The sequence below is a fragment of the Penicillium hordei genome, assembly GCF_028827395.1.
Source record: "Penicillium hordei strain IBT 12815 chromosome Unknown utg000003l_segment0_segment0, whole genome shotgun sequence".
Lineage (NCBI taxonomy): Eukaryota > Fungi > Ascomycota > Eurotiomycetes > Eurotiales > Aspergillaceae > Penicillium > Penicillium hordei.
In genome coordinates, this window is record NW_026623144.1 from 1,243,225 (window position 1) to 1,256,424 (window position 13,200).

The 13,200-nt window shown below is 52.0% G+C and overlaps 6 protein-coding genes across 6 annotated transcripts; 2 read left to right on the forward strand and 4 right to left on the reverse strand.

The window, feature by feature from the left end:
- Positions 1 to 61: 61 nt before the first annotated feature.
- Positions 62 to 2,354, reverse strand: N7537_005711 (retromer subunit VPS17; the record flags this gene model as incomplete). Its single annotated transcript, XM_056896768.1, has 5 exons — positions 62 to 930; positions 996 to 1,449; positions 1,516 to 1,962; positions 2,074 to 2,287; positions 2,311 to 2,354. 5 exons carry the CDS (start codon positions 2,352 to 2,354, stop codon positions 62 to 64), a joined length of 2,028 nt encoding a protein of 675 aa, XP_056752553.1.
- A 24-nt stretch (positions 2,355 to 2,378) lies between these two features.
- Positions 2,379 to 5,150, forward strand: N7537_005712 (mitochondrial elongation factor MEF2; the record flags this gene model as incomplete). The annotated part of the gene is made up of 1 exon (XM_056896769.1): positions 2,379 to 5,150. The coding sequence occupies one exon, from the start codon at positions 2,379 to 2,381 to the stop codon at positions 5,148 to 5,150; it is 2,772 nt and encodes a 923-aa protein (XP_056752554.1).
- Positions 5,151 to 5,483: 333 nt separating this feature from the next.
- Positions 5,484 to 7,099, reverse strand: N7537_005713 (GTPase-activating protein GCS1; the record flags this gene model as incomplete). Its single annotated transcript, XM_056896770.1, has 4 exons — positions 7,012 to 7,099; positions 6,882 to 6,950; positions 5,973 to 6,740; positions 5,484 to 5,888 (listed from the first exon to the last, which is right to left on the reverse strand). The coding sequence occupies exons 1-4, from the start codon at positions 7,051 to 7,053 to the stop codon at positions 5,484 to 5,486; spliced, it is 1,284 nt and encodes a 427-aa protein (XP_056752555.1). The 5' UTR covers positions 7,054 to 7,099.
- Positions 7,100 to 7,125: 26 nt separating this feature from the next.
- On the reverse strand, positions 7,126 to 7,392 carry N7537_005714 (uncharacterized protein; the record flags this gene model as incomplete). The annotated part of the gene is made up of 2 exons (XM_056896771.1): positions 7,126 to 7,220; positions 7,293 to 7,392. The coding sequence occupies 2 exons, from the start codon at positions 7,390 to 7,392 to the stop codon at positions 7,126 to 7,128; spliced, it is 195 nt and encodes a 64-aa protein (XP_056752556.1).
- Positions 7,393 to 7,783: 391 nt separating this feature from the next.
- Positions 7,784 to 9,122, reverse strand: N7537_005715 (uncharacterized protein; the record flags this gene model as incomplete). The annotated part of the gene is made up of 4 exons (XM_056896772.1): positions 7,784 to 8,146; positions 8,221 to 8,433; positions 8,509 to 8,809; positions 8,920 to 9,122. The coding sequence occupies 4 exons, from the start codon at positions 9,120 to 9,122 to the stop codon at positions 7,784 to 7,786; spliced, it is 1,080 nt and encodes a 359-aa protein (XP_056752557.1).
- Positions 9,123 to 11,060: 1,938 nt separating this feature from the next.
- N7537_005716 (DUF2985 domain-containing protein) lies at positions 11,061 to 13,167 on the forward strand (the record flags this gene model as incomplete). The annotated part of the gene is made up of 4 exons (XM_056896773.1): positions 11,061 to 11,751; positions 11,810 to 12,205; positions 12,259 to 12,333; positions 12,386 to 13,167. The coding sequence occupies 4 exons, from the start codon at positions 11,061 to 11,063 to the stop codon at positions 13,165 to 13,167; spliced, it is 1,944 nt and encodes a 647-aa protein (XP_056752558.1).
- Positions 13,168 to 13,200: the final 33 nt, after the last annotated feature.

The following is a 13,200-nucleotide window of genomic DNA, read 5'->3' on the forward strand; positions in this document are numbered from 1 at the left end:
AAGGGGAATCACAAATCGTGCCGGGGCTACATGTACAGACTCGCTGCGTCCTAAAATACGATTAGAACGTGCTAGTAGCCAGTCGGCTGGCTGCATTGCGCGCATCAAGACGGTCATCATCTTCCTCCGCGATCGACCCAACCTGACTAGAAGCTCGGTTGCGCCCTTTACCAGAGCCCTGGCCATTCGCCTCATCGTCGTCATCAGGGAGCGAGGGGGCAGTAAAGCTGCCACTCAAGCTGCGTCCAATATTGTCATTGCGGCGAGGAACACCGCTCCATGAGTCACCTTTGGGACCCTGACTCGAAGCCATGTTTGGCCGGCGCGTCGCCGGGTGGGATTCGCGACCCAGCCGGCTCAGACCACCGGAAGCGTCAATGGCACGGATGTCGGGTCGAACACTCTCCAAGGTGGCCAGAGTACGACGCTCAGCTTCGATCTGGCGGAGAGTGTACTCACGCAGGCTAGATAGAAGATCCTGGGTGGTCCGGTCAAACCAGCGGCGCTTCTCCTGGAGAAGGTTTGACGTGACACGCTGGGTCCGCTTGGTCAAGTAATCTTCATGATTCTGAGCCTCCTCAAGAGCGTTGATCGCTTCATCTACCTTATCCGGACGCACTGATGAGCTAACCTTCAAGCGGTCTGCCGCAGCACGTTTGCTCCGCGCACTCTGCTGGGCCTGGAGTAGCTCACGCAGGAGAATATGGCGGTTGGTCAGGGTTTCTTTCACAATGAAGGCGTCTGAAGAATGGTAACCCAACGGTTCGCCGAGTGTGGTAGCCTCCGCGGTGGCCTGAACAGCGTGATAGTCACCAACTGTTTGAACAATCTTGCCAAGTTTACGGTAAGCAGCGCCCAAGCCGGTATGAGTCTCCTGTACGCTCATCTGACCAAGCTTCACGCCGAAATCGGCTTCAGCCAGTCCAAGCCCTAAAACAGTTAGATTCAAGGGGAACAATATGTAATGAAAGCAGTGTGGGACTCCGATAACATACCACGACGGGCCTTGACAACTCGGTCGACTTTGTGGCTTGTATCCATTGATCCCAAGTAGAACATCTTTGCAGTTGGACGAGCAGCTTGCAACTCAGGTGTGTCATCTGGAGGCGGCGCGAACTGCTTCAACATCTTTCGTCGCACGCCGGTTGCCGGCTGCTTCATCCGCAGCACGGGGCTATAGCCAAAGTCGCTCTCCACGAACAGCACAACCTCATCGTCTTGGACGAGGACCTCATTGCTCAGCACAACATTGAGCCATCTCTGGATTGCTGATTTGATGCGAATCTCATCCTCCTCGGTGCCTGCGCCGGCTGGTGTCACTGGTGACGGCACGGCAGGAACTAGAGCTTCCGGGTTGGCGGAGACTAGGTGGTCTGCGAGCTTCATAAATTCGGAATGGGTCCGACGCACATCACGGTACTGGGTCGTGCGGAACTTGGGGATATTGGTCTGGTTTCAAAGCAAGCAAGAATTAGCTACGGCATAAGCGCAACACAGTCGAAAGGGCAGACCTACATGGACGTCGAAACGCAGGATTGGGTCTTTCTTTCCCGTCCTCTCCAAGCCAGTAATTTTTGCTTGGATCTTATAGACGGGGGCTGAGGGCCGTGAGTCTTGTCGTGCTCCGGTCTGATACTGTGCGGGGGTAGCAAATTGCTGTTGGTGGACGATTGGAGATTGGTGCACACCGAATGGGGGATGTTCGGGATAGTCCGGGTCTCCTAATTGTGCGCTCTGCAGTTGCGCAGAGAGGTCTGGAGATTGGGGTTCCTCATTGTGGCCCCTGCCAGCATCCGCTGATTGCTCCTGGCCGGGTAAAGGGGAAGACGGGATGTCATTGTTGGAAGTGGGGAATGTGCCTCGCTCAGCACGCGGTGAGCCCCAGGGTGAGGTACCAGTGGGAAGATCTGGGTCGGTAGTGATGGTAGAATAGTCCATCTTGGTCGAATGTCGATGTAAGGACTATATTCGCTGACAAGGGGGAGTGGCTGGTCATGGTAGGCGTCAGTATTCGGCTGAAGATCAGACCCCCACAGCAACGGCCAGCTAGCTTCAAGGCACTCAAAGACATACCTCGTGCAGCTTCAAACCGAGATAATATCCGAGACTCGTTAAATTGGCATAACAAAGAGAGCAAACAAACAGCAAGGGTATGAGCAAAACGATCTGGGTAGTTGAAAAGAGGTAGTTGTCGGAGTTACGTATGGAGGAATGCGTGCGCCAAGCCCTCGCGATCACCAGTCCGCTTCGCGGTCCGATTTTCCTTGCTCTAGTGCTTGATCTTCCACTGTATCAATAACAATAACATACAGCTCAATGCCAATTTCAACATAGTTCCGATCCTTTTGTTCCATACTATATGAGCGCTTCCCCTTGGAATGGTCGTGGCTCCGTTGTTGCGCTTTCCCTCCGGGGTGCGCTGTATGAGCTCCAATCTATATAAGACTCCGAGCAATATTACATGCAAAACTACATGCTCCTCCCTCAAAGGTCTTCGGTCCAATTACAGACAGCTTCAACGCTTTTCCACGACATCTGCATGCCATGATGAAGCTCTGGACCGGACCCGGAACATCGGCATTATCGCCCACATCGATGCAGGCAAGACTACCACTACGGAGCGCATGTTATTCTATAGTGGCTTCACACGGCGCATTGGTGATGTGGACGAAGGCTCAACAGTGACCGATTTTCTTCCCGCCGAGCGCGCACGCGGTATCACTATCCAGTCAGCCGCTATTACCTTCCATTGGCCTCCTGGAGAGGTAACTGGAGTGACAGGCCCCCAGGCTGGAGCGCAGAATGAGCCCACTCCGCGGTCTGCCTACCCCCATACTATCAATTTGATTGATACCCCTGGCCACGCAGACTTTACATTTGAAGTCATGCGGTCTCTGCGCATCCTCGACGGCGCCGTCTGCATATTGGATGGTGTTGCTGGTGTCGAAGCGCAGACGGAGAAGGTTTGGAACCAGGCAAGCACATATCGCATTCCTCGGGTCATTTATGTGAATAAGCTAGATCGTGACGGAGCCGCATTTGGTAGAACAGTGCGAGAAGTCAGCACTCGCTTGTGTGTCTATCCAGCAGTCTGCCAGATACCGTGGTTCGATGGAGGCAACGGGCCCTTTATCGGGGTAGCAGATTCAATTCGTCTCCAAGGACTACGTTGGAAGGAAGGCGAGGATGGCCGCACCGTGAAAGTGGCCGACCTTAAGCAATTAGAGGCTGAGGAGCCGGCCCTGGCCGCAGAGCTGCGGCGGGCACGAATTGCCTTGATCGAGCTGCTTAGTGAACATGACGAAGACATTGTTGAGAAATTCTTTGAATGCGAAGAAGATCATCTCGCGGTCTCGTCAGCCGATATCATCGAGAGCTTGCGCCGGTGCGTGTTGGACCAGACGAGTCGTATTGTCCCTCTATTTGCAGGTGCTAGTTTCCGGAACATGGGAGTTCAGCCATTGCTAGATTCTATCGTCAATCTTCTCCCCAGTCCACCCGAAGCTCCCGACCCAGAAGTGAGCATTGGCGGTGTCAAAGGAGGTCTCCGAGACTTACTGTCAGGGGACTTAATTGTGGAGCAGGGTGAGAAGGCATCTGCGCCATCTAAAGGAAAACATCCAAAGAAGAAAAATTTGGCTTTGCAGACTAGCTCAAAAGATGCGATCGGCAAGCTTCAAAGCTGTGCACTGGCATTCAAAGTGGTCAACGATGCAAAGCGCGGAGTTCTAGTCTACGTACGGGTATATTCCGGCTCCTTAGATCGCAACAGCCTTCTATTCAACACAAACCTACAGCTCTCCGAGCGCGCTCCGCGCCTGCTGAAGATGTACGCCAACGACGCCGTGGAAGTGGACTCGATCCCTGCCGGTCACATCGGAGTCGTAGTCGGGCTCAAACAAACCCGGACAGGCGATACCCTCGTGTCCTACGCAGGGAACAAAGCCACTCCCCCAGAGCCACTTACCAGTCTCCAACTACGACCGATTGCTGTTCCACCGCCTGTATTCTTCACCAGCGTTGAACCGCATAGCCTAAGCGAAGAGAAGCGCATGAAAGAATCACTCGCACTCCTCCTCCGTGAAGACCCCAGTCTTCACGTCAATATAGATGAAGAGTCAGGCCAGACGCTTCTAAGCGGCATGGGCGAGCTGCATCTCGAAATTGCCCGTGACCGACTAATCAACGATCTCAAAGCCAAGGCCACAATGGGCCGCATCGAGATTGGCTATCGAGAATCCGCACTCGGCACCTCTAGCCCAATAACCAAGATATTTGACAAAGAGATCGCCGGGCGAAAGGGTAAAGCAGGCTGCACAGCAGTCGCAGAGCCACTTGACGAAGACCTCGAGTCCCCAGAGGTAGACCAAGACACGCTCCTCGTTGAAACCAACGACGGCAACCAGATAATCGTCCGCGCCCCCGGTCTACAAGTTGACCGCTCCTCCCGTAGCGAAGAAGAAACCAGCCCATTTCTCGCACCAGGCATGGACCTTGTCGCATTCCGCACAGCGCTGCAAAACGGAGCCGTGGCGGCACTCGCCCGCGGTCCCCAATTCACCTTCCCAATGCATGATACACGCGTCACACTAACTATCGACCCGGCCGCCGACCTCTTCGGCAACGAAACAACCACCTCAGCCCTCTCATCTGCCGCACGCCAAGCCACTGCCGCCGCACTGCAGGATGTGCAGTTTGGCGCGGGGACAGTAATGATGGAGCCGGTGATGAATGTGATTATTAGCGTCGACGAGGCGAGTCTCGGCTCCGTCGTACACGACATTTCGTCCTCCCGGGGTGGACATATCATCTCACTCGACGAGGAGGTGCCGCTGTCAGGCACGGATGTGTCGTCAACTTCTGCATCCGCACTTGAGGAAGAGGCGCTGCCACCCATTGATCACAGCCGTGTTTATGCGCCGCCAGACCCGTTCGAGACGCCCTCTGTTGGTGTGGAGATCCCTGTTGCTGCGACTCGTCCGCGCACAATTATCGCAAAGGTGCCGCTTAAGGAGATGGTTGGGTATCTCAAGCATTTGCGGAGTTTGACTGCTGGTCGGGGCACTTTTGTCATGAGTGTTGATCGGTTTGAGAAGATGTCTGGACAGAGGCAAAAGGCTGTTCTTGCGGAGCTGAGAGGCGGGTTTTGATCGCTGACTCTTAGGTGTCAAGTCGGATTCAGCTAGAAATTTTCTTGTATATCATCACATCTCATAGTATCTCATCACTGTACCCATATTCTTCTACTTTTCGGCCACCCCCTCTCCTGCCTCTCCAACTGACACTAGGTCAAATTATGAAGTATATGGACTATGCATCAGATCTTCCCTTTGCCAAAGAGGGGAATTCTAACGAGGTATATGTGTAATGCAGATAGAGGGCAGAGTAGACACAAAAAGACAACACGGGACATAAAGTCATGGCACCAAAACAGCGACCCACAAATAAACAGAGAAAATCGAGTAAAATAAGGCGCTTATATGCTACCAGTTGTCATCCCATTCATCCTTGCCCTTACCCGTCGCCGAAGCCGTTGTATTCTTACCCTCTCCGGCTTCTGTACCGGACAAACCAGGTGTAGAGTTAGCCAACGAGGAGGCAGTAGGACCCTTGCGCATGGCAGCGGTTCCAACAACATCAGACCGTTGAGACCGTTGTGATGCAGTGCGGCGGTGGTTGGATGTATTTTGGTCACCCATTGACGAGAAGTCGTCCCAGAAGTCTCGGCGCTCAGGCTCCACGCGATTACGGTGTCCGTCACCGCGTCCATCTTCTCCTTCGACAAACTTATTGAATTGGTCAGCAGCGCCGCGAACACCGGTTTGCAGGTTCTGGCCGAGTGTTGAAGCATGGATGCGGGCCTGGGCTGCGAAGTCGGATTCAGCCAGCTGGATATCCATGTCAGTAATTGCGCAGAAAGAAAGTACATATTGAGACATAATAAAATCTCCCAAGTGAGGTCGTGCACATACCTGTTTAGCAGTTGGCTGTAGATAAGCATCATTAACCTGTTTTGCGCTTTTGCCAACCGTCGATGTAAACCACCCAAATCCTTTGGTGATAGTGCCCATTGGGTCTTTCTGAAGATCTTCAAACGGCTGACCACCACCGCCGCCACCCCAACCTCCAAATCCGCCAAAGGGCGAAGAGCGCCGCTCACTCGCAGAGGGCGCAGGCATACCACCCCCGAAACCAGTAAACTTTCCACCCTGTGAGGGGGGCAAATTATCGGCGCGACCAGCATTATCATTTCCCAGCTTCGCAAAGTAAGCCTCGTTCTGCTCCTTCTTGCTGGGCACATCAGCCCGCTGGCTGTCACCGGAGCGAATGGACGACGCTGCAGGCGACCCAGCCCGGGCGCCAGATATAGCACTCGCGCCAGCACCGGCCAAGCTCAAGGGTGGGCTCGATCGCGAGAAATTATTCTTCTTCTCCTGGCCTTGGACGTACTCGCGGCCGTCGACTTTGCATGATAACCGCTCCTTCCATTCCTCGCCCGATTCGCTTTCATATCGTTCCTTGATAGTCGAGTCTTCGAATGTGCGGCCTTCTGAAACAGTAACTGGGTGTTCGTCGTAGAAGGACTTCCAGCAATCGTTACCTCCCAGCTCCATGCGTTGGATCTCGGCGTGTTTAAAGGCATCCATGGTGATCGAACGGACGAAGGAGATGTGGACACCTAGCCCGCGATGTGTGCCGGCACAGTTGAGGCAGATAAATGTTCCAAACTTCGGGGAGGCCTGGTTAATGTGCCCATGGCAGGCAAAGAGTTAGCATAGTGTGTGGTTTGCGGGGTGTGAGAGTGTGGGTTATTTGGGATGATAATGCCTCTCGAGAAGACAATATCAGGGCGATGGGTGAAATGGAGAGATAATACGTACCCATTGAGGCGATGGGGCACCGCAATCGCAACACTTGTCATTTCCGTTCGTCTTGGAGATTTGGAGGAGCTGTAGTATATGTCTGTGTCAGTAACCATGGCGCGTTGCGGGATTTGATCTGGCAGCACACCTTTGTCCTCGTTTCTGGGTCGACCTCCCACATGCGAGACATAGGGATAGTGAGTGAATATACAAAGGCGACCAGGTGAAGTTTTAGGGAACGCAATCCAAATAACGGAGTGCGCTAGTATGTTGTAGGGTTGACCGACTCGGCACCGACGTTGGGTGATTTACCCCTTTTTTCTCGATTCGATGGAGTTGCGCGGAGATTGAAAGGTACTGAAGACAAAAAGTTAATGCAATTGGCTCGATGATAGAGTAAAAATCAATTGAACAGAAGTGAAACAATACAAGTTCTGTGTTTTGCCTCTGATCGGCAAGGGTCGGACATTCGCGTCATCCCCAACCAAATCAGGCACCCATTTGTACAGACTGCGATGCCTATTTCCATTGTGTAGGTGTGGACTACTGCGTATTCTTAAATACAATATGCCAGGTGGCAGATCGTCATCATTTAGTAAATGTGTGCTAAGGTACAATACAGAAGGCGAAGAAAAAAAAAAGAAAGTCGTTAAGGACGGAAAGCACATCAGCTAAGATGGCTCTCCTGCATGGTCAACTGATCCATGTTGTCCGATAAAAGTCATGAATCCAACCCCTCCAGGGCTCTCCCCAATTTCCCCCGCAATCGTTGAGTAGCTAAGATATTCACGGTGATGTGTGATTTGCAGAGCACTATGATCATATCGATACGATCCTCTGTTGAGACCTCCCCTTCTGTTTCTCAACCCCAAAGCCAATTATCAAGTACCTGATTCACTCGAGTGGAATGTGTTGGGCATTTAAGCCTTAGTGGTGACGGCAGGAGCAGCGTTCTCCTGAGCAGGAGCAGGAGCGGCGGGAGCAGCATCGGAAGCAGGAGCGGCGGTCTCCTCGGTCTCGGCCACAGCGTTGATATCATCATCTTCCTTACCGGGGCTGTCGATGGCAACCTTCACAGCGATGACACGGCCATCAATGTCCTTGCCGTTCATCTCGCTGACGGCCTTTGCCTGGAGCTCCTCCGAGGCAAGGTTGACGAAACCAAAGCCACGGGTCTTGCGGCGCTCGTTGCGAGCCTGCAGCTTCTTAATCATGAAGCGGGGGATGGGACGAAGGGCAACCTTGGCAGAGACAGGCTCGTAGGCGGCGAAGATCTCCTTGAGCTAAAGGGAGGAAGGCATGTCAGTCAATGTAACCCCAGGCGGAGAAAAGACGGAAGAAAATAGATGTAACCCACCTTGTCCTCAGTCAAGTCGTACGGCAGGTTAGCAACCATGACCTTAGTCTTAGAAGGAATGCCATCCTCGGGAGGACCGCGCTGCTTCTGCGGGCGTGCGGCGCGGTTCTCACCAGCCTTGGAGGCAGTAGAGGCAGTGTCCTTCTCGTTTGTGGTGTCAGCAAGGGGAGCCTCAGTGACAGGGGCCTCGGTGGCTTCCTGGCCATCCTGGGCCTTGCGAAGTGTCAGCATCCATTTCAGTGTGTCGATGTGCGTGGATTCAAGCAAGGAAAGAGTTTGGGCACATACAGCACGGCTACGACCGGTACGGCCACCACGACCGCGGGCACGGCCACGGCCACGGCCGCGACCACCAGCACGCTTGCGGCCCTCGGCGCCACTGGCACCCTCACCGCCACTGGCAGCACCTTCCTTGGCCTCGGCGGGCTCGGGTTTGCGGGCAAGCTGGACGGACACCTTGCGCTGAAGAATCTCCTTGCCGGAGAGGGCCTCGATAGCGGCAGAAGCTTCAGCGGCAGTAGCAATGTCCACAAACGCATAGCCAACGGGGCGGTTGGTGCGGGGGTTCACCGGGATCGAGGTGGTCTCGCTGAAAGATGAAATGAGTCAGAGAGGGGCCAATGGATGATGGTTTTAGGTTGGATGTTTGTTGAAAGTGGTGTTAATTGGATTTGAACCACAAACCAGGGAGTTACTCACATGGTGTAGGCCTTGAAGAACTCCTTGAGCTCCTCCTCAGTGGTCGCGTATGCGAGGTTCCCGATGTAAAGACGACGACCCTCATCTGCACTGGCAGCCGCAGCATCGGCAGCCTGGGTGGAAGGGGTAGAACCGTTGATTTCGGGCTTATCAGTGAGGGTGGTCGCAGCCACGGAGTCAGCAAGTGCGGCGACGTCAGACATCTTGAAGGTTTGAGATGTTTGGATGATGAAAAGTGTCGGGTTGATTGTTTGCCTAAAGCTGAAAGAGACTTGACGGGAGGTGGAGCGAGGGGAAGGAGCAGGGTAGCTTCGTGCCCTAGATACCAATTGAGAGAGAAGATGAAATTGAAGTTTTTGATGCACTGGATCTTGGAGAGAGGGAGGAGGAGGATGGGAGAAGGAGATGGAAAGGGAAAGGAGAGGCGGTGTGGCACTAGCCCAGTGAGAGCTCGAAGTGACGGGACAGGTGCGATGGGGGTACTTTCCCTTCACTCAGTTGGGCTCTAACCCCTAACCGCTCCCCTATTCAACCCCTATTCAACCGCTAACTAACCCCCAACTCCCCCTAATTTTAGGCTCCTAACCCCCCAAGCACTCCCGAGGTTCCTTTCCCCAGCCCCGCCTTAATTGAAAGCCTGACTCAGAACAGCTGGCCTGATGTCATTCTGGAGACCTTTTGAACCAATTGTCATCTGTTCCCTTCTTCCCTATTTCTACCACCTTTATATATCATTCCACTCTGCTATTCATGGATTCTATGTTGTATTTTGTTCTTAATTAACATTCTGCTCACTCTGCACATCTGCATATCATCCCAAACTCTGTATATGTGCATGATACCCGTGTGACATGTTCTATAAATAATCAAAAGGTCGATCTTCCACCTCATTTATCTCCACTTGATATTCTCCACGCCTTCAGATTCATCTTACTTTGTCTATTATTATAGAGGACAGGGATGAATATAAAATTGTCTACCCCGTACTGAAATTCAAATAGGCATTCAACTAGATCTATTATTCAGTCTTGAATAAAAAGACTTGGTCTAGCCTACATAGGTAACACGCAGTGACAGTATTTGCTCCCTGACACAATATCACAGTTGTCTCACAATAAATATCTGCTCCACGCGACCTTCGATTTAGAAACGATTTATTATTGCCCTTGGCCTCATCTCTGCTGGCTAATTTCCCATCTGCCTAATTTTATAGCATTATAGCACTTCTTTCAAAAACATTAGCCGGTTTTAGGTCAACATGCTTCATAAGCAGCTTCGGTCTAGTTACTAGATAGCACAAAGATTCGCTTTTCTGTACGTTGCAGTGTCAACTAAAAGATCCTTGCCTCATGCTATGCATATTAGATCTGGCTTTTGGAAATTTATGATTTGACAGGAAGCTTCTCGATTGGACTGATATGGGTCCCCTCTCTCCAATGTACAATGTAGCAGTAACCACCCATGGCACAATGATATGTTTAACAATTCCATGATAGTAATCCTAAAATGACATGGAATGAATTAACCTAGGCTTCTATGAGCCAAAAAAACCTGCTAATCACTATCAGTGCGTACGTATGTAGTATGTAGTTTGTACGATATCTTGTAAAGTACGTACATGTAGATCTACATGGGTTTTCTTCTGGTGACGTCCCATTATGGTCCACGGAGATTGCCATCGTCGCATGAGGCACCTGGGCACCTTGATTATCAGGCTACATAAAAGCTTGGTACACCCGTAACTAATCCACTTGAGTAGCTTCTTGACTATAAGTCAAGACTTGCTACTGTGCGAAATATGGAACATCTAACTTTTAATATTGAAAAGAGACCCCTTAACAAAAAAAAAAAAAAATAGAAGTAGAAACCTTGCAAACCCGAGATCGCCGGTTTAGTGACGGACTGTGCAGTCCACTGACTCGTCACTGGAAAAGAAGAAAAAAACAAGATTCGGGAAGCGCTGAGTCAGCCTCCCATTTAAACACCAAGAGATCCAGAACGTCTACGGACTGTTTTCCATGCGGACCAGAATGGGGAGTTCCAGGTCCTTGGTTAACTTATATCTTCCTTTTAATATCTCGGGGGCTACTTGTATTGTGTGATCTTGTTCCCGACCTTCCAGAACTCGTCGCTCCAGCAATATGGATCGCATCGACCTGGCCGAGGACCCCAACGCCCCTAATGGGAATCCTCAGGGGACCCAACCCACAGGGCAACCCACAGAGTCTGGCCCCGTCAGGCCAGCAGGTCCTACCCCGTTGCGCACTCGAGCCGACTCACGGACGCGACGACCCAGTATTCGCCTCTCTCGCTTCCCATCTATCCCTTCAATAGATACCATTAATCAACCGTCTCAACCCGAGGGTCAAGGTCAACCACCGTTTTTCGAGCCGCAGCCCATCAGATCCCCTGCCCCCAACGAAGAGGATGAAGCATGGCTGGCAAACCGACGGCGCAGCAACTCGGAGCCAAATCCCGGACGATGGTCATCTCCCCCTCCCGATGTCCTTTCACGAGTGGCGACTCCCATGCGAATGATGCCTGTGACCGAGGAATCTTCACACCAAAGTCCGGCACTCCCATCTCCAGCGGCAATATTGCCTGGTCGAGAGGCTCATTCCAACTATGAACCTGATCTGGAGCAAGGCGAGACCCCTCCCCAACTAGCGCAACCGGCGAGTCGGCTTCGGCGAACTAGTCAAGCTGCGTTGAATCGCTTTACTCGAAACCGTGCAACCACGGTGACGGGAGCTGCACCGACTTTAGGCACACAGGAGGAGCAACGACAGAATGAGTATGGATCCCACGTGGTCGACGTGCTGGACGTGATCGGTAAGCATTGATGCCAAGTGTGATACAGAAACCGTAATGTTAACTTACCGAATGCTAGACCCCGAGGTCTCTGCGCTTTCCACTCTCACCAATGTCCAAAACTCTCTCTTCGTGCCGAACCTGGGTGGGTTCATCAATCGCATGCCCACCTATACGATTACACGGCCACAATATTCCTCGGATGAAGAACAGGGAACTACAACCGACGAAAATGAACCACCCGAGGGCGACAAAACTAAACAGCGGCCGACTTTACAACAACTCCAATCGTTCACGAGTATGTCCTCGGCGTTACGTGGTCCCAAGTATGCCGTTCTCCCAGAAGGACATGGGCTTGATGGATGGACCAGAGAAGAGTACGCCGAACTCAATGATCATGTTCGACATATGCTTCACTCTCGGCGGTCCAGGTTCAAACGGTCCATGAAAGGGTTTAGGCAGTACATACGGAAGCGTGAGTGATACTCCTACCAAGGCATCTCTTTGCTTGATACTAATCTCGCCTAGCCCTCGGCTTTCTTGTAACTCTCTACGCAACTTTGATCACCCTGTTCGGTCTGGCCTGGGTTCTTTTCTTGATTGGTGAGGTCTCTTGGTCCGATACTTTTGACTAATATGCTAACAGCTACTTCAGGTTGGATCAATGTCGGTGGAAAACAAAGTTATGTTGTCAATGTCATCGATAACGTTTTGGTTGCCCTGTTCGCCATCATGGGTGATGGACTAGCTCCTTTCCGCGCGGTGGATACATATCATATGGGTTTCATTGCCCATTATACATTCTTATCGTGGAAGGTTCGTCGGAAGCGGGCCCTGCCAGGCCTCAAGGACAAAAATGATCTTCCATCGAAGCCGGAGAAGGATGCCGACCTTGAATTTGGCGACATGGCCAAAGAAGACGAACACGAATTCTCTGTCCTCGATGCCCGCCAACAGTTGCGATTGATGCATCACCAAAATAAGTTCGCGAAGTCGCATACTTTCTATAAGCCGCACGAAACTATGACCCACCACGCCTTCCCTCTACGCTTGCTTATCGCTATTGTCGTCATCCTCGACTGTCATTCTATACTTCAAATGGCTCTTGGTGCCTGTACCTGGAGTATGGAGAACCCCAAGAAGCGGCCGTTCGCTCTGACGACGGTTATTCTTTGCTGCTCCATCACCTGTAATATCACGGGTGGTGTGATGATCATGATTGGTGATCGGCGAACCCGAAAGAAGGATGTTGTTGAACGGCTCTTCCGCCAACAGCTGACTGAAGAAGCCATGAAGAAGATGGAAAAGAAGAAGATTAAGGACGAGCGCCGCAGTGCTCAGATTGAGCGGTCTAGTGCCCAAATCGAGCGGTCGAGTGCGCAGATTGAGCGGTCAAGTGCTCAAATTGATCGCCCAGTGCCGTATGGCGGCACCTGATCGCAGCAATTTCCATGTTCTCACTTACGAATG